Raw genomic sequence first — 25,317 nt, 5'->3', positions numbered from 1 at the left:
TGTGGGGCGGGAGTGAGGGGCACCGGCAGAGCTGCGGGGAGGCCAGGGCTGGGCTGGCAGAGGGTTGTGGGTCAGGAGTGAGGGGCACCGGCAGAGCTGAGGGGGGCAGGGCCGGGCTAGCAGGGGGTTGTGGGTCAGGAGTGAGGGGCACCGGCAGAGCTGGGGGGGGGGCAGGGCCGGGCTAGCCGGGGGTTGTGGGTCAGGAGTGAGGGGCACCGGCAGAGCTGGGGGGGAGCTGAGGGCTGGCGTAGCAGGGGGTTGTGGTCGGGAGTGAGGGGCACCGGCAGAGCTGGGGGGGAGCTGAGGGCTGGCGTAGCAGGGGGTTGTGGGGCGGGAGTGAGGGGCACCGGCAGAGTGGGGAGGAGCCCGGGGCTGGGCTAGCAGAGGGTTGTGGAGAGAGCTGCTGTTTGCAGGGCGGGCGGGGCAGCCCCAGCCCGCACGACCCCTGACTAGATAGTGGGGTCACCCTGCCAGTCGTCAGTTCCCAGAGCCCCCAGACGGTGACCCTCCTCCCACAGCAGCTGCAGCCCGTTCCCTGCTCCACGCTCGATCTGGGGCCGCGTAGCCGGACTCGGCCCTGCTAGCCGGGGGCTCTGCTCACCCGCTCTGCCCTCCGCACCTTGGGTCCCAACTGTCCTCTCAGGGGGCTGCCCCCTCTCTGCCCGCGCCCCTCCCTCCGGCCCTGGCAGCATGCAGTTCCTGGTGCCATTAACAGCCATCCCCGCACCCCTTGTGATAACCCCCTGTGGTCTCTGAGCTTTCACAACATTGTTTCTCTCTCTCCTTCTCTCGTCCCCCCATCTCCACCCTGTCTCCCCGTCCCTCTTTGTCTGTCCATCTGTCCCTCTGGACCCCCCCGTTCCCTCTACCTGCTTATCCCACCTCTGGAATTCGTTCCCTCTCATGCATTATTTCGGTTTCCTTCTGTACATTTGATCGTCTCTCTCATGCCCTTCCTATCCCCCCCCCCCCGCCCCCCTCTCCTCATCGGGACCCTGCCCTGCCCGTCTCCCGTGTCTGCCCCCTCTCCCGCCCCTCCCTGACCCACTTTCTCTCTCCTTTCCTCCCCGTTTTGTTTTGCAGTCACTGTATCCATCAGCTATTAGAAAGCGTAACTTACATTCACCACTATGCCATTGTGCACAGGGACTTGAAGGTCAGTATATGCCTTTCGCCCGCTCCTGGCGTCGGGCTGGGGGTGCTGGCGCCACCCAGCGCTCACACGCCCCCCCCCCTTCCCTCCCCGCTAGCTGATTTTTATTTTTGGGGGGTGGGGAGGGAGACGATATCCAGGGCTGGGGGGGGTTTTTTAGTTTGATTCTCAGCATGCCCGGCCGAGTCCTTCCTGGGCACCGCGCTGCAGCTGGGCAGGGCAGGCCAGGCAGGTCTGAGGCCCTGGACAGGAGGCAGCGCCCGGATGCAGACGTCCCGCCCCGACTCCAGCGCTCGCGGGACCAGACACCATCCCCCCCCATCCCCCTCCCCCCCCCGACAATAATTTGCAATCTCAACTGGGCGGCTTGATTCGATTCGCATTTCACTGTCTCATCCCCCCCCCGCCCCTCTCCCTCTCTTTCTCTCTCTCTCTCTCTCCCCCCCCCCCGCCGTCTCTTGTCTTGTTTGCCACCCCACGCCCGCATGGCTGCCAGTCCTGTCTCCCAGCCCCAAGCACCTAGCAGCTGGCTCCGAGGCCAGAGCGCGCCACGCCCCGTCGTGGCCAAGGGGCTGTGGCGGGCACATTCTTCCTTCCAGGCACCTGCCCAGCACCATCTCCCCAGGCCAGGGACTCCCTGAGTGACGGCAGGAGAGCTTGAACCTGCGGCTTGGCGTTGTTAGGTGCACAAGCTGGGCCTAAGGCCACTCCCCACCCACCGAGCGCGGCTCTGCCCTCTACCCACGTTGCTGTCTTATGCCAAAGTGCCCTCTCCAAAGCCACCAGGGGATTTCACAGGCACCTTCCCCTGGCCCCTTCCTCTCTGAGCTGGGCAGTGATCCCATCTCTCACTGCTCAGCCCCTCTTCCCGTCCGTCCTGGGTGGCCTCCTCTCTCCCTGTGCTGCGGTTTGGAAGAGCCCCCCACCGCCAGGCAAGGCCGTCCCCTGCTGAGCGAGGCCTTTTGCTGCCAGGACGCAGATGCCCGCTCAGATGCTGGCTGCCCTCTTGGCTGACACAGTGGGGCTTGAACCAGGGACCTCCAGAGCTACGGGCAGGAGCTGCTACTGTGTGGGCTAACGAGCCAGGGCACCCTTACTGGGGCAGTCCCAGACCTTGCCCCTCCGCAGAGCAGGCCAGGGGCAGGGGATCTATAGCGCCCCTGGACCAGTGGGTTATGTCAACACAGTGCCAGGGGATCCCCCGTGGGGCTCCAGAGTGGGCAGCCCCAGGCAGCAGTGTCCTCTCCCTGGGTGGGAGGCGCAGGGATCCTGGCCGTGCGAGTGGGCCTGGGTGGGAGGCGCAGGGATCCCATCCGTGCGAGTGGACCCGGGTGGGAGGCGCAGGGATCCCGGCCATGCGAGTGGGCCCAGGCAGGGTTGCCAACTTTCTAATTGCACAAAACCGAACACCCTTGCCCCGCCCCTTCTCTGAGGCCCCACCCGCCACTCACTCACTTTTGCTGGGCTGGGGCAGGGGGTTGGGGTGCGGGAGGGGATGAGGGCTCCTGCTGAGGGTCCGGGCTCTAGGGTGGGGCTAGGGATGAGGGGTTTGGGGTGCAAGAGGGGGCTCGGGCTGGGGCCAAGGAGTTTGGAGTGCAGGAACGGGCTCAGGGCGAGGGCTAGGGCAGGGGGTTGAGCTGCAGGGGGGGTGCAGGCTCTGGCTGGGGGTCTGGGCTCTGGGATGGGGCTGGGGGATGAGGGGTTTGGGGTGCAGGAAGGGGCCCTGAGCTGGGGCTGAGGGGTGCGGGCTCTGGGAGGGGCTGGGGGTTGGGGTGTGGGAGGGCCTGTGGGCTCTGTGAGGGAGTTAGGGTGCAGGAGGGGTTTCTGACCTGGGGCAGGGGGTTTGGGGTGCAGGCTCGGTTGGGCAGCGCTTACCTTAGGCAGTTCCTGGTCGGTGGCGCAGCAGGGCTAAGGCAGGCTCCCTGCCTGCCCTGGCTCCACGCTGCTCCCGGAAGCGGCCGGCATGTCCGGCCCCTAGTCAAACGGGCCAGGGGGCTCTGTGTGGTGTGCGCTGCCCAAGCCCGCAGGTGCTGCCCCCGCATCTCCATTGGCCGTAGTTCCTGGCCAATGGGAGCTGCGGAGCCGGTGCTGGGGTGCGGGGGCAGCATGCAGAGCTTCCCTGATCGCCCCTGAGCCTAGGGGCTGGACATGCTGGCCGCTTCCAGGGAGCTGCACAGATCCAGGGCAGGCAGGGAGCCTGCCTTAGCCCTGCTGTGCTGCCGACCGGACTGGCCGCCAGGGTCCCTTTTCAACTGGGCGTTCGGGTCGAAAACCGGACGCCTGGCAACCCAGGCCCAGATGGGAGGCACAGGGATGCCGACCATGCGAATGGACCCAGGTGCGAGGCACAGGGATCCCGGCCGTGCGAATGGGCCCGGGTGCAAGGTGCAGGGATCCCAGCCGTGCGAATGGGCCCGGGTGGGAGGCACAGGGATCCCAACCATGCGAGTGGGCCTGGGTGCGAGGCACAGGGATCCCGGCCGTGTGAATGGGCCTGGTGGGAGGCACAGGGATCCCAGCCATGCTAGTGGGCCCAGGTGCGGGGCACAGGGATCCCGGCCGTGCGAATGGGCCTGGGTGCGAGGTGCAGGGATCCCGTCTGTGTGAGTGGGCCCGGGTGCGAGGCATAGGGATCCTGGCCATGGGAGTGGGCTTGGGTGCGGGGCACAGGGATCCCGGCCATGCGAGTGGGCCCGGATGCAGGGCACAGGGATCCTAGCCATGGGAGTGGGCCTGGGTGCGAGGCGCAGGGATCCCAGCCATGCGAGTGGGCCCGGGTGCAGGGATCCCGGCCGTGCGAGTGGGCCCAGGTGCGAGGCGCAGGGATCCTGGCCGTGCGAGTGGGCCCGGATGCAGGGTGCAGGGATCCTGGCCGAGCGAGTGGGCCCGGGTGCAGGGTGCAGGGATTCCGGCCGTGCGAGTGGGCCCAGGTGCGAGGCGCAGGGATCCTGGCCATGCGAGTGGGCCTGGGTGTGGGGCACAGGGATCCCGGCCGTGCGAATGGGCCCGGGTGCGAGACACAGGGATCCCGTCTGTGCAAGTGGGCCCGGGTGCAGGGTGCAGGGATCCCGGCCGTGTGAATGGGCCCGGGTGCAAGGCGCAGGGACCCCAGCCGTGCGAGTGGGCCCGGGTGCAGGGTGCCGGGATCCCGGCCGTGCGAGTGGGCCCAGGTGCGAGGCGCAGGGATCCTGGCCGTGCGAGTGGGCCCGGATGCAGGGTGCAGGGATCCCGGCCGTGCGAGTGGGCCCGGGTGCAGGGTGCCGGGATCCCGGCCGTGCGAGTGGGCCCGGGTGCGAGGCGCAGGGATCCTGGCCATGCGAGTGGGCCTGGGTGTGGGGCACAGGGATCCCGGCCGTGCGAATGGGCCCGGGTGCGAGACACAGGGATCCCGTCCGTGCAAGTGGGCCTGGGTGCAGGGTGCAGGGATCCCGGCCGTGTGAATGGGCCCGGGTGCAAGGCGCAGGGACCCCAGCCGTGCGAGTGGGCCCGGGTGCAGGGTGCCGGGATCCCGGCTGTGCGAGTGGGCCCAGGTGCGAGGCGCAGGGATCCTGGCCGTGTGAGTGGGCCCAGGTGCGAGGCGCAGGGATCCCAGCTGTGCGAGTGGGCCCGGGTGCGAGGTGCAGGGATCCTGGCTGTGCGAGTGGGCCCGCGTGCGAGGCGCAGGGATCCCGGCCGTGCGAGTGGGCCCAGGTGCGAGGCGCAGGGATCCCAGCTGTGCGAGTGGGCCCGGGTGCGAGGTGCAGGGATCCTGGCCGTGCGAGTGGGCCCGCGTGCGAGGCGCAGGGATCCCGGCCGTGCGAGTGGGCCCGGGTGCAGGGCACAGGGATCCCGGCCGTGCGAGTGGGCCCGGGTGCGAGGCGCAGGGATCCCGGCCGTGCGAGTGGGCCCGGGTGCGAGGTGCAGGGATCCTGGCCGTGCGAGTGGGCCCGCGTGCGAGGCGCAGGGATCCCGGCCGTGCGAGTGGGCCCTGGTGCGAGGCGCAGGGATCCCAGCTGTGCGAGTGGGCCCGGGTGCGAGGTGCAGGGATCCTGGCCGTGCGAGTGGGCCCGCGTGCGAGGCGCAGGGATCCCGGCCGTGCGAGTGGGCCCGGGTGCAGGGCACAGGGATCCTGGCCGTGCGAGTGGGCCCGCGTGCGAGGCGCAGGGATCCTGGCCGTGCGAGTGGGCCCGGGTGCAGGGCGCAGGGATCCCGGCCGTGCGAGTGGGCCCGGGTGCAGGGCACAGGGATCCTGGCCGTGCGAGTGGGCCCGCGTGCGAGGCGCAGGGATCCCGGCCGTACGAGTGGGCCCGGGTGCAGGGCACAGGGATCCTGGCCGTGCGAGTGGGCCCGCGTGCGAGGCGCAGGGATCCCGGCCGTGCGAGTGGGCCCGGGTGCAGGGCGCAGGGATCCCGGCCGTGCGAGTGGGCCCGGGTGCAGGGCGCAGGGATCCCGGCCGTGCGAGTGGGCCCGGGTGCAGGGCGCAGGGATCCCGGCCGTGCGAGTGGGCCCGGGTGCAGGGCACAGGGATCCCGGTCGTGCGAGTGGGCCCGGGTGCAGGGCGCAGGGATCCCGGCCGTGCGAGTGGGCCCGGGTGCAGGGCGCAGGGATCCCGGCCGTGCGAGTGGGCCCGGGTGCAGGGCGCAGGGATCCCGGCCGTGCGGATGGGCCCGGGTGCAGGGCGCAGGGATCCCGGCCGTACGAGTGGGCCCGGGTGCAGGGCGCAGGGATCCCGGCCGTGCGAGTGGGCCCGGGTGCAGGGCGCAGGGATCCCGGCCGTGCGAGTGGGCCCGGGTGCAGGGCGCAGGGATCCCGGCCGTGCGGATGGGCCCGGGTGCAGGGCGCAGGGATCCCGGCCGTGCGAGTGGGCCCGGGTGCAGGGCGCAGGAATCCCGGCCGTGCGAGTGGGCCCGGGTGCAGGGCGCAGGGATCCCGGCCGTGCGAGTGGGCCCGGGTGCAGGGCGCAGGGATCCCGGCCGTGCGAGTGGGCCCGGGTGCAGGGCGCAGGGATCCCGGCCGTGCGGATGGGCTGTCGCAGCTCACAGTTAGCACAGTGTGTGACTCAAAGTCTCTGCTGTCTACTTGTCTTCTGCACTAACTCGCTGACCAGCTCAGTGACTGAATCCGAGCAGAGGGAAGACCCAGGGCCCTGCAGTCTCTGCCCCTCCCGAGTCCCCCCTCCCCCTCGGGGGGAAGGGCAGCCTGTCCATGTAACCAGGCAAGCAGGCGAGATCAGACCATTTAACGCTACTTCCCTGCAGAACCCACAAGCACAGGACCTCCCTTCCCCTCCCCGGGGCCAGGGGCGCATGCCCCCTCCACGCTGAGGCTATGGGGCTCTGCCCCTCTGCCTGACCCCCTGCATCTCCCGTGGCCCCTTCCTTCCCCTCCAAATCCGCGCTCCGAAAGGAAAAATCAAGGGGGCAAAAACTAGCCCCAGAGCAGGGGCCTGTCCAGCTAGCCAATCCGCTCAGCGCAGTCGGACCAACTTAGCAACCACGCCGAGAGCCTGGCAACCGGAGCAGCTGCACCAGGAAACCCTCAAAATACTAATGAGCTGGGCCGGAGCCCTCCGCAGTGTGATCGCCCACCCCGGGGAAGCCGACCGGCCGCGCAGCGATGGCAGCCGGGCAGAGCCTGGCTGTGCACTCAGGCCAGCGTGCAGGGGGGCAAACCGTGACCCCCAGAAGGGCAAGGACAGTGCCAGAGATGCTCAATTTGCCCTCCAGAGAGCAGGGCCCTCCCTGTGGAAGGGAGCACCCCGTCAACACCAGCAAGTGTCACCAGCCGCAGTGTGAGACCGCTCCCAGCTCCGCTCTCTGACCGGAGAAGGAGCCGGGGCTAGCGGAGCGAAGGTTGCAGCTCCCTCTGGACCCCTGAATTCCCGGAGCCGGGCATGGCAGATCTCCCCGAACTCACAGCGTGGTTTCCTCCTTTCCGACATGGCTTTTTAAAAAATCGGTCGTTTCGTGCAAAATGCAGCCCGCACTTTGCCTGCCCAGAGCTGCGTAAAGAGACAGGGGCAGCCCTGGTGGGCAGCCTAGGAGAAAACCCACTCTCCCCCACTCCTTTCGAATGCAGAGGCATCACACAGCTGGGACCATTCATCCACTCTAAGCGCGGGGGCCGCCAAGTTGCAAACTGGGCTCTGTGTCGCTGGTGCCATCTCCGAGGGAGCGGGAGGGGGGTATCTCGGCCAGCGTGTCAGATTTCCCCCACATGCTGGTGGTTTCATCGCAGCTTTGAGGAAATGCCCTCCTTGGCTTTTATAGACGCAGAGCAGTTGGGCGAGGATGCAAGCTCCAGGGCGGAGCTGGTTTCATGCAGATACATAGATTCCAAGGCCACAAGGGACCATTGTGATCATCGTGGATGACGCTAAGCTCGGGGGAGAGGTAGATACGCTGGAGGGTAGGGATAGGGTCCAGAGTGACCTAGACAAATTGGAGGATTGGGCCAAAAGAAATCTGATGAGGTTCAACAAGGACAAGTGCAGAGTCCTGCACTTCGGAAGGAAGAATCCCATGCACCGCTACAGACTGGGGACCGACTGGCTAAGCAGCCGTTCTGCAGAAAAGGACCTGGGGATTACAGTGGACGAGAAGCTGGATGTGAGTCAGCAGTGTGCCCTTGTTCCCAAGAAGGCCAATGGCATATTGGGCTGTATTAGTAGGAACATTGCCAGCAGATCGAGGGAAGTGATTATTCCCCTCTATTCAGCACTGGTGAGGCCTCATCTGGAGTGTTGTGTCCAGTTTTGGGCCCCTCACTACAGAAAGGATGTGGACAAATTGGAGAGGTTTCAGAGTAGCAGCCGTGTTAGTCTGTATCCGCAAAAAGAAAAGGAGTACTTGTGGTACCTTAGAGACTAACAAATTTATTTGAGCATAAGCTTTCGTGAGCTACAGCTCACTTCATCGGGTGCATGAAAATATGCATCTGATGAAGTGAGCTGTAGTTCACGAAAGCTTATGCTCACATAAATTGGAGAGAGTCCAGTGGAGGGCAACTAAAATTATCAGGGGGCTGGGGCACATGACTTACAAGGAGAGGCTGAGGGAACTGGGGTTATTTGGTCTGCAGAAGAGAAGAATGAGGAGGGATTTGATAGCAGCCTTCAACTACCTGAAGGGGGGTTCCAGAGAGTTTGGAGCTCGGTTGGTCTCAGTGGTGGCAGATGACAGAACAAGGAGCAATGGTCTCAAGTTGCAGTGGGGGAGGTTTAGGTTGGATATTAGGAAACACTATTTCACTAGGAGTTGTGGTGAAGCACTGGAATGCGTTACCTAGGGAGATGGTGGAATCTCCATCCTTAGAGGTTTTTAAGGCCCAGCTTGACAAAGCCCTGGCTGGGATGATATAGTTGGTGTTGGTCCTGCTCTGGGCAGAGGGTTGGACTAGAACCTCCCACGGTCTCTTCCAACCCTGATCTTCTGTGATCATCTGGTCTGAGCTGCTCTAGGGCACAGGCCATGGAACTTCCCCCAGAATAATCCCTAGAGCAGATATTTTAAAGAAACAGCCAGTCTTGATTCTAAAATTGTCAGTGATGGAGAATCCACCACGACTCTTGGGAAATTGTCCCAACAGTTAATTACTCTGACTGTTAAAAACGTACGTCTTACTTCCAGTCTGACTTTGTCTAGCTTCAAATTCCAGCCATTGGATCATGTTACACCTTCCTCAGCTAGACTGAAGAGCCTGTTATCAAATATTGGTTCCCCACGTAGGTACTGACAGACTGGGATCAAGTCACCTCTTAACCGTCTCTTTGTTGAGCAAAACAGATGGAGTTCCTTGTGTCTCTCACTATCAGGCAGGTTTTTTAATCCTTTACTCATTCTCATGGCTCTTCTCTGCTCCCGCTCCAACTTATCAACATTCTTCTTGAATTGTGGGCACCAGAACTGGGCACTGGATCCCAGCAGCGGTTGCACCAGTCCCAAATACAGAGGGAAAATCGCCTCTCTGCTCCTACTCGAGATTCCCTTGTTTATGCGTCCCAGGATCGCATTAGCTCTTTTGGCCACAGCATCACTGGACGCTCATGTTCTGCTGATTATCCACCATGTCCCCAAATCTTTTTCAGAGTCACTGCTTCCGAGGATAGAGTCCCCCATCCTGTATGGCCTATGTTCTTTGTTCCTAGCTGTGTACATTTACTCATTCTGTTTCCTTGCACCCAGTTTACCAAGCAATCCTGATCTCTCTCTGCCCATGACTTGTCCTCTTCATTATTTACCACTCCTCCTAATTTTATATCATCTGCAAACTTTATCAGTGATGGTTTTGGTTTTTTTCCACATCATTGATTAAAAAATGTAAAATAGTGTAGGGTCAAGACCTGATCCCTGCAGGACTGCGCTAGAAACACACCCGCTTGATGACAATTGTCCATTTACAATTACATTTTGTGACTTATCAGTTGGCCGGTTTTGAATCCCTTTCATATATACCATGTTAATTTTAGACTTCTAGTTTTGTAATCAAAATGTCACGCAGTACCAAGTCAAACACCATACAGTAATAAAATATATTACATCAACGTTATTACCCTCATCAACAAAAGACATCAAGTTAGTTTGACAAGATTTTTTTTCCATAAACCTGTATTGATTTTTATTAATTACATGATGCTCCTTTAATTCTTTATTAATCGAGTCCTGTATCAGCCACTCCATTATCTTGCCCGGGATCGATGTCAGACTGACAGGCATATAATTGCCCAGGTGATCCCATTTACCATTTTGAAAAACTGGCCCAACATTAGCTTTTTTTCTAGTCTTCTGTAACTTCCCCAGTGCTCCAAGACCTATTGAAAATCAACCTTAATGGTCCGGTGAGCTCCTCAGCCTCAGCTTTTAAAACTCTTGGATGCAAGTTTTCTGAATTTGCTGATTTAAAAATGTCCAACTTCAGTAGCTGTTGTTTAATGTCTTCCTGAGATACCAGTGGAATGGAAAGCGTGTTATTATCATCACTATATGATGAGACTACATCATCTATTTTTTCCTCCAAACACAGAACAGAAATATTTATTGAACACTTCTGCCTTTTCTGCATTTTTAGTGATAATTCTATCATTTCCATCTAGCAATGGACCGATTCCATTGTCAGGATTCTTTTTGTTCCAAATATGTTTTTAAAAACCTCCTTCTTATTGTGCTTAACTCTGCTGGCCATAGAGTTCTCCTTGTGTCCCTTGGCTTCCCTTATCAATTTTCTACAATTCCTAACTTCTGATTAATATTTATTACTGTCAACGTCCCCTTTTCTTCATTTGTTATATATATATATATATATATATATATATATATATATATAAGATGTCCCAAGTGAGGGGGTGCCCAACCCTTCCAGGGAAGACTCTTCCATGCTAGGAAGAATTTCCTGATTTTCATCCAGAGTTCATCCCCATACACCTAATTCAAGCCTCTGGCCATCCCTGGACAGTTCCTCCCCATCCTCGCCATGTGCATCCTTTTGTGGGTGTAGATGGCACCCCGTCCCCTGGGTCATCTCTTAACCGGTCAGGACATTTTTCATACTTTCCCTCTAAGTCAGTCGCCCCGACTGAGCCCTGTGGATGACGGGTCCGTTCCATCAACGTGCGACGTTTGCGCTCTGTGCGCTCTGCGTCTTTCCCCTTGCAGAGGGACGCTCTTGGCTTGGCTTGGAAGAGGAGGCTGTGTGAGGGCAAGGTGATTGTTCCATCCCCGCTAGCCCTCAACCTATTTCCCACCATCCGCACTCCCCTGCGAGCAGACACCTGAGAAGACAGAAGGGGTCCGCTCTGCGTTCAGAAGTCCAGTGGGCTCCATGTTGGGCAAAGCACAGAGACGAGGACCCCCGGATGAGATTCCCCTGCACCCAGATGTTACCAACGAGGGGCTCCTCTTCCCAGTGCCATGGGAGAAGAGCCTTTTCTCCAAGAACAGGAACCCACAGCAACAAGGACTTCAAAGGACACCGGGAATTGGTCCTGGAAGAGAACTGGAAACCAAGGCGCTCAGCAGAGCCCTAGGACAGCTAATGGGCCAGACATGAGCTCTGGCAGGAGCATGCAAAAAGGTCCAAGCGCCCCAAACTCACAAGCTTGAAAGGGCAGCGTTTGCTCTGGGGCCGCGTGGTGGCCCATCGCTATTGGCTCCTGTGGTGCACCTGGACCACCAGGAGCTCAGCCTGGGGCCCGGGGGGTCAGATGCTGAGGGGCGAGGCTTGGCGTGGCTGTTAGGAAAAGGGTTGGCAAGCGGGGCCCTCGTCCAGGGTGAGATGGTTATTGCGGGGCAGGCCCAGGGGCCACAGATCAGAGACCGTGACTGGGGGGGGGGAGGTTTGCAGGGTCCTGTGCAGATTTCCAGGGGACTCTGAGAGCTCCCCACAAAGGTGTTCTAGCAGGAGGAAAGGCCTCGGGGTCGCTCTAGCCTCAGCCTCCCGGGGAGGAAGGTGGCTTGGCTGCTGGACTGGCTCACAGGAGACCCAGGTTCAATTCCTGGCTCCTTCACGCCCTTCCTCTGTGAGTTTGGGCAAGGTCACCCTGTGTCTCGGTTTCCCCTCAGCACACTGGGGATAGCCCTGCCCTGCAGCACAAGAGTGTGTGAGCGTCTGCATCACCCCTCCGTATGACAAAGGCTTGACAAAGCCCTGGCTGGGATGATTTAACTGGGAATTGGTCCTGCTTCGAGCAGGGGGTTGGACTAGATGACCTTCTGGGGTCCCTTCCAACCCTGATATTCTATGATTCTATGATTCTATGAGGTGCTCAGGGGCTGGTACCTGGCTGGAAGAGGGCACCTTCCGAGAAGGTTAAGGACCAAATGATTCCAATGCGGGATGCCCTCCTGGGCGGGACGGGGGGAGGTCCTATGAAAACGTGGCTCCCTGAGGCTGAAGACAAGCCATTCCCAGCATTTCTATAGGGCCTACACAAAATATGCTTCTGCGCTCCCTTTCCTGCTGCCCCTATAGTCGTGAGCTGAGCCCCAGCTGCTAAGAGAGCGCGAGGTGCAGGCCGTGTATTAAAATCTCTTTGCCCCAGTGTCCCCCAGGATGACGGCGTCCAGCCTGGGCTCTCCTCAGTTGCTCACAGGAGTACTACACGTCAGGGCACTGCTGGGCAGGAAGCGGATCCACGCCGGAATCGCGAGGAGACTTGGGAGCGGAGGCTGGGCAGGGGGGCCGCGGCTGGTGATCGCTGGTTATTTGGACTGGGCTGGCACCTCGCAGAGCCCCGGGCTGAGAGATGGGCCCTGCCCTACGTCAGATTAGTGACCCTGGTAGGCTGGCAGGCTCAGCCCAGCCGGGGTAGGAATGGAGCTCAGCTGGGCTGGATCCAGGCTGGGCAGGGCTGGTTACTTGCACCGGGGCCGGGGGGCAGAAATTCAGCAGGCCCAAGGTATCGATTCTACTGTAGCTACCAAGGTGCGTCAGGGCCGGGCAGCCGAGGGGGAGGTACAGACAGCCAGGCCAGGGCACAGAGGTGCCAGCTGTATCCCTGCTGATCTCCATCCTCTTTCAGGAGGGCACCGCGGGGTGGGTCTCCGGTGGGTGGCTACATGCCACGCCTGGCACTGCTCCTTCCCTGATGGAATGGGGCTGAAGGGACAGAGACAGCAGGACTTTTCTGGGGCGGGGATTTGGGGGTTCCCGGGATGGCACCTCACATCCCCTGCCTGCAGGTCCTCCCCGAGAGCCCAGAGCAGGGGGAAGGGCAGTGCCGGAGGCAGGTGGATGGCGGACCCCCTCCATCACCGCCTGACCCTAACGCTCCGGTGCCCTTTGTGTCTTCCCTCCTGGCTCCTGGGCCCCTTTCCCCCATCACTGGGCGTTTCTTCCCCGACCCCCACGCCTCCCTGCCCCGTCCCCTGCCCTGGCTCCTCCGGGTCCGCTCAGGGCAGCTCCTTTGCAATTAGAGACTGAGACTGAGAGGGAGTCCGACTCCATAACCTCCATTCTCCTCTTCCTCCTCCTCCTCTTCCTCTTCTCCTCCCGTCCCCCGCGCCCCCCCATCATCCTCCCTCTCACCTCCCGCCCCCCACCAGCCTGCCTGGTTGTTGCCACTCACCATGAACTAACACGCCCCCTGGTGTTTGCATGCAGTCATTGCATCCAGCAGATCCTGGAGGCTGTTCTCCATTGCCACCAAATGGGGGTCGTCCACAGAGACCTCAAGGTGAGTTTTCTACCCCGCTGCTCTGTCCGTCTGTCCGTCCGTCCATCTTTGTACCCCGTGCATGTTTCTGAGCGAGAACTGGAGCGGTTCAAGCCCCGCGCCGCGGCAGGGGCCTGTGGGAAAGGGGCCGGCGCAGGGGGCCCAATCAGAAATCAGCTCGGCTCGGCTCAGCCACGGGGACCCGCCGGCCAGACCCTGCCCAGTAGGGGGGGACAGAGCGCCCTGTTGGCACCTCCAGGCACTTGGGGAGGCGGGGTGGGGGTTGGGGTTTGTCGCCACCCAGAGGCGAAAGCGGGAGCTGCTGCTGTCTAGCCGCTGGTCAGGTGGAGAACTCCTGGGAGAGACGATACCTTGCGGAGGGCGTGATGGGGCGGCAAGGGAGCCGGCCCTTTAACCGGGGGATACAGCTGGCCTCTCACAGCCACCTCCTGGTGCTGGAGCAGGCAGAGGGCTCTTTACCCCTCTCCCGGCACCCATGCCCCGCGTAGATCGGTGCAGTGGCTCACCCGCTGGGTGCCCCCACGGCTCACACTGCCCCTTGGTATCGGACAGGCGCCCAGCCCCGGTTGCTCGGAAGGATTCATTCTGCTCAGCACGGCCTGGCTAATCTGAGTTGCTTCCTGTGACCGGGGCTGGGGGGCCAGGAAGCGAATGGCCGATGAGATCAGTTCCCCAGCCGGCCTCTTCCTCTCTTTTCGCCCTCCCCTTTGCCTCGTCCAACCTCTCTCCCCGCCCCGAGGCGGCACCTGCGGGCGGGCGGGACTCCTGCGGAGGAAGGCTCTCGCCAGCTGTCTGCATGCCCTGTGTCTGGTTTGACCCTGTTGCCTGTTCTCTGTGACGCCCGCCGTCGGCTGCTTGTCTTCCGTCTGCCCCTCATATAAAGCCCCCGGGCGTCGTAAATCGCGCTGGGCCTCCAAGCGTGAGGAGCAGGGACGTGGTCTCGCGTGGCCGAGTGGGGCTGGGAGAAAGGGGTGCGTATGTGTCTATGACAGACCCAGAAACAGCGCTGTGAAATTAACGGGGGGTGGGGAGGGTTCCTACACCAGGCCCGGTGTAGACCCTGGGGTTCCCCCTCCTCTGCTGCGGCCCACCTTCCCCGTACAGGCTTTGTTCAGCTGTTCCTTGCCCCTTCAGTGACACACCAAGCTTTTCCGGGAGGCTTCTGCCCCCTGTGAGCTGGCTGAGGCCAGCTGGGGTCCCCAAGGCCACAGAACCGCTCTGGGGCGTCCCTACAGAACGTCCCCTGCAAACCCGGGAAATGTTACTGGGCAAAGATGACGTTCCCCGGGAGCTTGTGCTATCTGTGTCCTGCCTGGCAAGGGGGGCAGGGCAGGACGTTTTCATGGCTGGGCTCTGGTGCACAGGGTCATGCTGTAACGGGGTGATGGAGCCAGGCCCTGGTTGTGCCTTAAGGTGGTAGTTGAGCCAGGGTCTGGTGCCTGGAGTCATGCTGGAACGGGGTTACGTAGTTGGGCCTTCACTTGTGGGGTTCTACTGTAATAAGGCGATGGAGCTGGGCTCTCGCCTACGGATTTGGGCTGTACTGGGACGATGGAGCTGGGCTCTCGTCTGCAGAGTTGGGCCGTACTGGGGCGATGGAGCTGGGCCATACTGGGGCGATGAAGCTGGGCTCTCGCCTGCGGAGTTGGGCCCTACCGGGGTTGTGGAGGTAGGCTCTCACCTGCCGAGTTGGGCCATACTGGGGCGATGGAGCTGGGCTCTTGCCTGTGGAGTCAGGTCATACTGGAGCGATGGAGCTGAGCTCTCACCTGTGGAGTCGGGCCGTACTGGTGCGATGGAGCTGGGCTCTCGCCTGTGGAGTCGGGCCATACTGGGGCGATGGAGCTGAGCTCTCACCTGTGGAGCTGGGCCGTACTGGGGCGATGGAGCTGGGCTCTCGCCTGTGGAGTCGGGCCATACTGGGGCGATGGAGCTGAGCTCTCACCTGTGGAGCTGGGCCGTACTGGGGCGATGGAGCTGGGCTCTCGCCTGTGGAGTCGGGCCATACTGGGGCGATGGAGCTGAGCTCTCACCTGTGGAGCTGGGCCGTACTGGGGCGATGGAGCTGGGCTCTTGCCTGTGGAGTTGGGCCGTACTGGGGCGATGGAGCTCGGTTCTGGCTCTTGGAGACATGCCGTAACAGGGTGATGGAGCTGGCCTGTCACATGAGGCATTGGGCTCTAACAGTCCGATGGAGCCGGGCTCTCAAAGGCGGAGTCATGTTGTCATGAGGTGGTGGAGCTGGGCTCTTGGACATTGAATTGTGCTGCGTCAGGATGATGGGGCTTGATTCTGGCACATGGAGTCCATGCCACGGGTAGCTAGAGCAGGGCGCTCAAACATGGGGTCAAACCATAGCAAACTGATGGAGCTGAATGCTGGTGCCTTGAGCCATGCCACCATGGGATGATGGAGCTGGTCTCTGGCACGTGGAATGGCTGTAACATCCTGATGGAGCCAGGCTGGTGCATGTGGAGTCCTGTCCTAATGGGATAGTGCAGCTAGGCGCTTTCACCTGGAGTCCTGCTGAAACAGGGTGATGGAGCTTGAGCAGGTGCCTGGAGTCCTGCTGCAATAGGTGATGGAGCCAGGCTGTGGCTCGTGCCGTCCTGCTGTCACTGGGTGACGAAGCTGGGCTCTTGTGCGTGGAGCTGGGCTGCCGGGGGACAGTGGAGGACATCGCATGGTGCTGGCTGTGTGCTGGAGAGCGGGAACCTGGGGCGTGGGATCATCGCGGAGCGGGGAGGTGCAGCGGAGTCGTGCCGCGGCAAGGGGATGGAGCTGGGCTCGAGGAAACGGAATTGCGTTCTGGGAGTTGGAGCGGATCCCGGGGCCGGGGGAGCGGGCGCTGGAACGTGCTGGAGTGGCACCCGGGGGAGCTGGTTTCTTGCCCGCTGTGCCATGGTGCACTGGTGAGGGCAGGGGGCTGTGTTGTACGCGGTGGCATGGTGCCAGTGGGCACTCGGCTCTGGGGTGCAGCCAGTGCCATGCTGATGCAGGGGCTGGGCTGAGAAGGGGAATGGCAGCAGCCTCCTTCATAGAACAAGGAGGAGCCCAATCAGCCCTCTAGCCTCTGCCCCCTCTGGACTGGCTCCGTAAGGAGAGGCCTTTGGCCTCTAGGGGTGTCCCTTGCAGTCCGGCCCCAGTGCAGGGGGTCCGGCTGGCACGGGGAGCAGGGAATGAACAAGAGGGTCTTTCCCCTCCTGGGGGCACTGGCTCGGATCACCTCCGGGTTGAGGGGACTGGCGGGTGCAGGAATGGGGTATGGGGCCTGTCACCTCTAGGGGGCTTCGGCTCCGACCCAGCCCCAGGGCGGGGTGTCCGGCTGGCACAGGTCTGGGGGCCCGAGGCTCTCATCTCCGTGTGGCTGGGGCTCGTTCCCACCTGCTGCCTGTCTGTATGACCTGATCTCAGGCCACGGCACTCTGGACAACGGGAAATTTTGAGACTCCTGTCCCGTCCCTGCCCCGGCAGGCAGCTGGTCCCGGCAGGGCATGGGCGGGGCTCACTGGCCCAGTTATGCGGGGTCACCCCCCTGGCCAGCGCTCTTTGTCAGGGGAGGTGGGGCTGTGGTCAGATGTGTACAATCCAGCTGTTGTCCCCTGTCTCAGAGCCAGCGCTCCCGGCCCTTTGAGTAACATTTCCAGAGCTTCCTCGGGGACGTTCTGGTTTTTCTGGCTCTGCTGAGCTCCGACAGATCCATGTGGGGGGTTAGGGGCACCAGCGAAGAAGCCAGGCCAGCCAACCTGGGGGGGCACCTGCTGCCGGAGCCTGTGCGCCCAGGAGGTGGCGGAGAGGGGAGGCCCTTTCTGCATATGCTTGGTGAAGAGAAGCGTTGGCTTTTATATTGTGCGAATGGACATATTGGGGGCTGGGGAGCCCTGGGAAGGGGGGGCTGGAAGGAGGTGCTGCTTCGGTCCCCCAAATTGCAGCCAAAGGTGGTGGTGTTTTCCTGGCTCTGAGAGCCTGTTTCGTACCGCCTACTTCTCTTGTTAGGCCAGGTACCTTGGCAGGCCATACCGAGGGCTTTGGGACATGACGCCAACCCCAGAGGGGGAACATGGCTTCCCAGCCTGGTGGCAGAGCGCCACCAGGGAAAGTGGGCAGGCAGGGTCCCTGCTTGTCCCCCCGCACAAGCCCAGAGCAGCGTGGGGCTTTGGGTGGCTGGAATGTGCCCAGAGGCCGTGCCAGATGGGCACAGCAACACAGGCCAGCACTTGCCCATGGGTCAGGAAGCTGGAGGCTGTGCTGGCCTGGAATAATCCCAAAGCCAGAGCTGGGTTTCTGCCCCCCTGTAATGGCAGTGGGTGTAGGGAAGGGGAGCTGGGGGCGGGGAGGGGTGGGGGGCATCAGTCTGGATCCCAGCCCATCAGCCGAGAGAGCACAGGGGCTGGAAGGTACCAGCCGAGCCAGTCGGGCTGTGGGGACGCACCAACAGCCTCATCCCGCCCGGGGTGTGACCCCCAGGACTTCACTCGGTTCTCTCCGCTGGTCAGGCTCGCACGTGTCTCACCTGCTTCTGCAAACCGTCTGGTGTTGTTCTTCTGTTTTGTTTTCTCCCCCTCCCCCCTTCTCTGCCCCCCTCCGACCACGTGCCTGGTCCCACGGCGCCCTGTGCCTGACGGCTCCGCACGACAGCCCGAGAACCTGCTCCTGGCCAGCAAGTGCAAAGGCGCGGCGGTGAAGCTGGCGGATTTCGGCCTGGCCATCGAGGTGCAGGGGGATCAGCAGGCTTGGTTTGGTGAGTGGCAGAGCCCCCTCTCCCCCCATCCTGCCCCGACTGCCCAGGACAGCCGTGCCAACGCGGTCTGTGCTCTGTTTTTTCTCCCCAGGGTTCGCCGGCACCCCCGGTTACCTCTCGCCCGAAGTGCTGCGCAAAGAAGCCTATGGCAAACCCGTGGATATCTGGGCATGTGGTAAGGGCCAGCGCCGCGAGACATAAACTCATAGACGGGAAGGCCAGTGGGAACCACGGTGGTCGTCTAGTCTGGCATCCCGAATACACCCGGCCTGCCCTGCCGGGATCCCTGTTTGAACTAGGCCGGATGTACAAAAACATCTAGTCGTGATTTCAAAATTGTCAGTGATGGAGAATCCACCAAGATCCTTGGGAAATTGTCCCCTGGTTAATTACCTTCCGCGTTAAACATTGACCCCTTATTTCTAGCTTCACCTTCCTGCCATTGGGTTGTGTTCGACCTTCCTCTGCTCTCACGTAGGTACTGGCAGACTGGGATCACGGCCCCCCCTAACCTTCTCGGTATTAAGCTAAATAGATCGAGCACCGTGAGTCTCTCACTGGAAGGCAGGTGTTCTAATCCTTTAATCATTCTTGAGGCTCTTCTCTGCCCTCTGTCCAGCTTATCAATGGCTCAGGGTCAGGGATCTGCCAAGTCTCCTTCTCCCTGCCTCTGGGCTGCCTTCGGTTCTTTGTGACGGTCAGTGTTTGCAGACCGGTAGTGGGCTGGCCTGTTGGGTAGGGTGCTGGCTTGGGAGACATGGGTTCAAGTCTCACCACTGTCAGTGTCTCTCTGGCAAATCACTTAAGGCCAGATTGCCCAAGGTGTTTAGGCACCCAAAGACACAGAAAAGGCACCGAGTGGGTTTTTTAAGCAGGTTAGGTGCCTAACTCCCATTGGTGTTCCATTCCCGCCCGCATGGAGCCCAGAAAGTTGCTGTTTATTGAACTCTGTGTCCAAGATGCTGCGTGAACCAGCCAGTCCAAATCCCCCAGTGGGCAGTTTGGATCCTAGTCCCTAACCCGTGCCTGATAACGGACGCTAAAAGCTGTCTCTGCCCCATGGCTCATTCTCTCCCTGGAGCCTTTGCTAGCCCCAGACCCCTCCCCGTCCTCCAGGGAGAGGAGGTCTAGGGGCATAGACAGATGTCAGCAAGGGGGTACTGGAGGCAGAGATAGCAATCGGGCCCTGGTCAGGTCTAACCCCCTTGCTGCAGGCTCTCACTCCCATCCCGTGGTGGCCCCCTGGCATCCGGGCACTTTGCTGGGCACCTGCTCAGTGCCGGGGCTGTGCTCCTTCCCTGCCGCAAGTGGGGGGTGGATGGGGGGTGGGTAACCAGCAGCAGGTCAGTGCTGGAAATTTAAAGCCACGTTGCATTAAGACAGGAGAGAGGGAGTGGGGCCTGGCAGAGACGGGGTTCCCCGGGAGATGCCTGCTGGCAGCAGGCTGAGCAGAAACCCCCATATCCCTGCCTAAGTCCAGGCCTAGGCCCCCAGGAGCTGGCGGGCACTGACTCTTTGCTCTCCCACCCCTCTCCCCAGGTGTGATCCTTTACATCCTGCTGGTTGGTTACCCACCCTTCTGGGACGAGGACCAGCACAAACTGTACCAACAGATCAAGGCTGGTGCCTACGACGTGAGTACCTCCCTGCCCCCAGGTCCCAGAGCACTGCGACGGGGACCCGCTGCCGCGGGCCAGGAGTCCCGTAGCCACCGGCTTCGTCTCTGGCGTGTCAGCCTGCCCCTCTGGCTTCTCGTTTGCCACACCTGCTGCCGGACCTCGAATCGCTGGTGTCCCCCCAGCCGTAGGCCTGTGCTCAGCCCTCCCAGGGTAGGACACGTCCCTTCTCCTCCTCAGGGGGCCGACAAGGCTGTGTCCGGCCAGCCTCCTCCCACAGCCCACGCATCCCCCACGGCTTGCCCCTATCACGGTGCAGTTGCCCGGGCCCTGTCCACAATGCATATGGAGCCACTCCCCCGCCATGTAAACAGCCTCCCAGAGAGCCCTGGGCGTGGACACGGGGCTAACGCAGGTTGGCGCTCACTGGACATGCCCAGCCTGCGGGGATAGGATGTGTTTGAAACCGTGTTGGCTAGCAGGACTCCAACAGGACTTGTTCCCAGTGTAGACGGGGCCAGTGGGTTTAAGACTGTGTTAACCGGTCGGGATCAGGCCTCGTGGCAGGGCCTGTCTGCGCCAGGGGCTGGACTGGGGGGATCTTATGCTGGCGCGGGCGGGCATCATTTCCTGCCCAAGGAGCAGGGCCAGTGCAGGTCCATCTCCTCAAGTTGGAACCGACCGCCCTTCGCCGGAAAGCCATTCTGTTACTGTCGGGGCTGGGAGGCTCGGGGAAGCCGCTTTCCATTACACCCAGAGACCAAGCAGAGCCGGGGGCTCAGTTCTTTGCCTGGGAGGGGCTGTGGCCCACCAGCCGTGCTGCAGGGTCGCGTGTGCTGTGGATCCTGCGGTTCCTTGAGCCCGGAGCCGTGTGCCCGATGCTGCCACGCGGGGGCCACAGGAACCACGCACAGAGAGCTCCATCCCGTCCCCACTCCCAGGCCCTCCTGCCCTCGGTCCCAGGCTCAGGGAGCCGGCCGCAGCCCAGCAGAAGCCTGGCTGTCTGCACAATCCCCGTGGCAGGCCCAGTGCTGCCCGGGACGGGGCAATTCCAGCACCTGCCGTGGGGCGTGCTGGCCAGTGTGGTAACCCGCCCTCCTGGCTCCCTTGCAGACACTGGGCAGGGCAGCGGCACAGGGACCTGGCCGAGATTCCTGCCTTGGCACGACTCATTCTCCACGCACGTGGCAGCACAGAGGGACCCGGGAGCATCCGGACGCCCCATGCGAGCCGCGCTCCTGCAGCTGCCCAGAGCGCAGGTCCAGTGGGTATCTCTCTGCTCCCAATAGCTTGGTGGAATTCGGCAGCCTCTCCCCTCCCTCTCTTCCCCGCCTTTGCTGGTGCTTTCCTCACCCCTGTACGCTTGGCCTCTTCTGCACGCACTTGGGGTCCGCTGGCGGGGACGGAACGACCGGGGCCCTGGGGAACAGTCTCTGCTCGTTTTTCTCCCCGCTGCCGGGGCACCTCCTCTCCCCTCTTGTTTGTATGGAGTACGAGCGGGGTCCTCCAGATTGTACAGCGTCTGAACTGGCCGCAGGCTCCCCCTCTCGCTCCCGAATCCCAGCTTTAAACCAATTTCCTTTAGCAAGCCTGTGGCTTGCGGGGGAACCCTCCAGAGCGCAGCCTGAATGGAACAGTGCAGCGACAGCCTGCAACAAGAGGTGTGAACAGCCCCCATTGCGCTCAGTCTATCCGTTAACTCTGAAACCTAACGACGCACGTCCATACAGTTCACTGCCCGTCTACCAGCGGCAACATCCAGGCAATGTGCTTATCCCACAATCCCGCACACTCCCCGGGGGCAGAAACCCCTGCTGCCCCCTCTCCAGCAGCCAGAACCTCCAGCTTCCCCACACCCACAAAGCCTGCAGACCCGCCCCATGTGGCCAGCACCAGCGTCTGTGAGACGATGAAAACGCAGGGAACAAGGCGTTTAACCAGAAATAACTGTCGAGGCAAAGGGGCGGCAGCGAGGGTGGGAATGAAAGGTTCAAGACAGGAAATCAAGTCCAGGTTTGCAGTCGCCCTGGATTGGCCACAGAGCTTCCAGCCCGCTGCTGTGCCAGGGCAGAATGCAGGTACCACTCACCTTGGAGCAGATGTGATAAGGCTGCAGGCAGCATCAGCCGGGCAGCGGGATCTGGGCAGACTCTGGCGCTGGCTTTGGGCTGCCCTCGGGTTCCTGGGGAGTCGCTGGTGCCTTGGCTGCGAGCGGCCAGCTCCCCGCCCCCGACAGCCGCGATCCCCTGCATTTAACCTTCCTGGCCCTTGTTTCTTGTCTGCAGTTCCCTTCTCCCGAGTGGGACACGGTCACCCCCGAAGCCAAAAACCTCATCAACCAGATGTTAACCATCAACCCGGCCAAAAGAATCACAGCCCATGAAGCCCTGAAACACCCATGGGTCTGCGTAAGTGTCACCGCTGCCCCGGACACAGCCAGGGAATAGGGCTGCTGGGTTCTCCCTTGCTTTACCTCTTCTCTGGGGCCACGCCCCTCTAGCTTGGTGTTGGGGGGATGGCGAGAGGGGCTGGCCAGGCCATGCCCGATGGCGCCAGCTCGGGTTAGGCCATAGCTCAGGGGCTTTGGGACCAGCACCGTCCCCAGTGAACGGCAGCTGTCAACGGGCTCATCAGAACCTTGGCCGGTTCATCTCAGCCACCCGCAAGAATGTCCAGCCCGTTGTTTCCCCATCACCAATTGAGCAGATGTTCCCCAGGCAGCGCTCTGAGCTCTGGGGCCAGCTTGCTCACTCAGGGTATGTCTGTTGCGATGGAAGCCTGGACTGGGGACATGGGGCTCGGGCTGCGGGGCTATAACATTGCAGTGTAGACATTTGGGCTCGGGCTGGAGCCCGGGTTCAGAGATCCCGCAATGGGAGTGTGATGGTTCGGTCACAGAGACTCCCCTTGGGACTGTCACCTGATGTGCTGAGATTACATCTGAGCCGGTTTTCTCTGCCAGTTTGGGCCTCCAGAACCCTGCCTTGTTGAGCCAGACATACTAGCCTGCTGCAACACAGACCCAGGGTCTGAACCACACCCTCAAAGATGCAGACTTAACTGAAAACAGCTCAGCAAGTATTCCTGTCTCCAGCACCCAGACACCCAGCTCCCAATAGGATCCAAACCCCAAATAAATCTGCTTTACTCTGTATAAAGCTTATACAGGGTAAACTCATAAATTGTCCGCCCTCTATAACATTGATAGAGAGATATGCACAGCTATTTGCTTCCCCAGGTATTAATTACTTACTCTTGGTTAATTAATAAACAAAAGTGAGTTTATTAAGTATAAAAAGTAGGATTTAAGTGGTTCCAAGTAATAACAGCCAGAACAAAGTAAGTTACCAAGCAAAATAAAACAAAACACGCAAGTCTAAGCCTAATACATTTAAAAAACTGAGTAAAGATAAATCTCACCCTCAGAGGTGTTCCAATAAGCTTCTTTCACAGACTAGACTCCTTCCTAGTCTGGGCCCAATCCTTTCCCCTGGTACAGCCCTTGTTAGTTTCAGCTCAGGTGGCAACGAGGGGATTTCTCATGACTGGCAGCCCCCTTTGTTCTGTTCCACCCCCTTTTATAGCTTTGGCACAAGGCTGGAATCCTTTGTCTCTCTGGATCCCCACCCTTCTTCTAAATGGAAAAGCATCAGGTTAAAGGTGGATTCCAGAATCACGTGACATGTTCACATGTCCCTGTGAGACTTCATTACCCACTGGCTAGTAGGTACACAGGCAGGCTTACAAGTAAACAGAGCCATTTACAGGTCACTGATTCTGAAGCACCCTTAATGGCTTCCATTTAATATGTTAACATCAGTGATACAAGTTTATCTCTTATTCTCCTAACTCCAGACATAGAAATAATACAGGCGAACAAATGAGATGAACGCACTCAGTAGATCATAAACTTCGTAATGATGCCTTACAAGAGACCTTTTGCATGAAGCATATTCCAGTTACATCATATTCACACTCATAAACATATTTCCATAAAACATATGGAGTGCAACATCAGGGAGGCTCCCAGAATGTCTACACTGCAATTTGATAGCCCGGCAGCCCAAGCCCTGCAAGCCTGAGGCAGCTGACCCGAGCTGAGACTCGGTGCCGTGGGTTTTTTTTATCGCCACGTAGATGTACCCCGAGGGTCTGTCTGTGCTGCATTGTAACTCTGGGTCTGTGAGACCCGGGCTTGTGTTTCCAAGCCTGTGCAGGAGCGGCCACACTGCAACGCAAACCCAGGCTCACAGTTGCTGGGCTCAGGTCTCACCGTCATGCTAAGGCAGCCGTACTGCGCTACGCAGCCCCTCTGACTCGGGGCCGTGGCTTGAGCTGCATCCACACTGCCGAATGACAGTGAGTAGGGTTTGGTCCTAGGATCCCGGCCCTGAGTGCTTGCTGGTCCAAGTCAGGCTGATTTGTATGTGGACAAAAGCGGGAGTCGGGCTCAAACCTGAGTCCCACTCGGGCTTAGTGTGCAGTGTAGACAGACCCTTGGAGCTTTGTCACTGATCTGGTGGGACAGGATCCGGGGTGCCCAGTGCTGGTGGCCTGCCATATCGGCAGTGTTATGGCACCTGTGGTCCCAAGCCAGGACCAGGCCTCTGGGGGCAGTAGGGGCATATCTGGGTGGGGCAGGACCCTGCTGGCTGAGCCGTTTCTCCAGCCCCCCATCCCATTCCCTCCCCTGACCACACTCGTTTTCTGGTGCCGAGGCAGAAGAAACTGATTTCTCGCCCCCACCTTCTCTCCTCCAGCAACGCTCCACCGTGGCCTCCATGATGCACAGGCAGGAGACCGTAGAGTGTCTGAAAAAGTTCAACGCCAGGAGAAAGCTCAAGGTAAATGCCCCCGCGGAGCCCTCGGGCCGGACTCTCCTGAGAGCCACGGCAAACAGACACGGTGGGGTCGGGCTGGGGCTGAGGTCCCCCTGCCCCGGGGGCCCCACGATCTCTGCTGCTCAGCCAACAGCCCCAGAAAGGAGCAGAGGCTGCCTGCCTCGTTAGCATGGCACATCCAGGGCATAGCATGCCCCGGCGTCTCCCCTGCAATGAGAATTCCTGTGCCAGTGGGTTCGTGCCCAGCCTGGGCCGCGAGCCTGGCCGCACCACAGAGCTTGGAGCCCTGCAAGTCCTCTCCCGGTGCTAGCAGCTGGAGAATTGGTCCCCTCCCAGCGGGGGGCTGGCTACCATTCCCCCAGCTCCTAGCCCTTCCCCGGGGGGGGCATGCGCCTGCCCGTGCTGGGGGAGTGGAATGGCCCCGCCTGCTTCGCACGTTGTCCGTTGAGCGCACTCTGCAATGGCAGGGTAAGTCCACTGCCCCCGGAGAGCAGCGTCTGGGGGGGGTTTCAGCTCCCACTGTTTGTGTAGCCCCCGCCTGTAGAGGTGGGCGGGCCTGCTTAACAGAGGTGGATCTGTTAGCTCAGGCCGGACTGGCTCATGCTTTAAGGTGCAAAGGTGCCAGGTTTGGTGCCCCCTTGCAGGCGGCTAGAGGGGACAGGGTGGTAGCTGGCGAGGGCTGGTTTCTCTAGGGGGTATAACGCCCAGGGGGACTCGTGGCCTGGCTTTATGAGCGGAAGGATACGCAGGAGAGTCCCAGGACCATGGGCCGTTCTGTGAAGTAGCCAAGCGGGAGGAAGGTCTGATGACCGTCGTGT

At 60.9% G+C, this 25,317-nt stretch overlaps 1 protein-coding gene across 9 annotated transcripts in view; it reads left to right on the top strand.

The window, feature by feature from the left end:
* The window catches only part of CAMK2B (calcium/calmodulin dependent protein kinase II beta), a 147,207-nt gene that overhangs the window by 72,925 nt on the left and 48,965 nt on the right, over positions 1-25,317 (top strand). For 6 of the 9 annotated variants that reach the window (XM_037886476.2, XM_037886475.2, XM_037886473.2 and 3 more), the window contains exons 6-11: positions 13,229-13,301; positions 17,940-18,042; positions 18,134-18,217; positions 19,582-19,676; positions 21,944-22,066; positions 24,419-24,502. In XM_037886476.2, the coding sequence (XP_037742404.1) occupies positions 13,229-13,301; positions 17,940-18,042; positions 18,134-18,217; positions 19,582-19,676; positions 21,944-22,066; positions 24,419-24,502 (562 nt within the window). Of the gene's footprint in view, positions 1-1,083; positions 1,157-13,228; positions 13,302-17,939; positions 18,043-18,133; positions 18,218-19,581; positions 19,677-21,943; positions 22,067-24,418; positions 24,503-25,317 lie in introns of all 9 variants that reach the window. The other 3 variants (XM_043536437.1, XM_043536435.1, XM_043536434.1) reach the window with 1 other exon arrangement.

Source organism: Chelonia mydas, chromosome 26 (genome assembly GCF_015237465.2).
Source record: "Chelonia mydas isolate rCheMyd1 chromosome 26, rCheMyd1.pri.v2, whole genome shotgun sequence".
NCBI classification, from domain to species: domain Eukaryota; kingdom Metazoa; phylum Chordata; order Testudines; family Cheloniidae; genus Chelonia; species Chelonia mydas.
The sequence above is the reverse complement of the archived record's forward strand: the minus strand, read 5'-3'. Positions and strand labels throughout refer to the sequence as shown.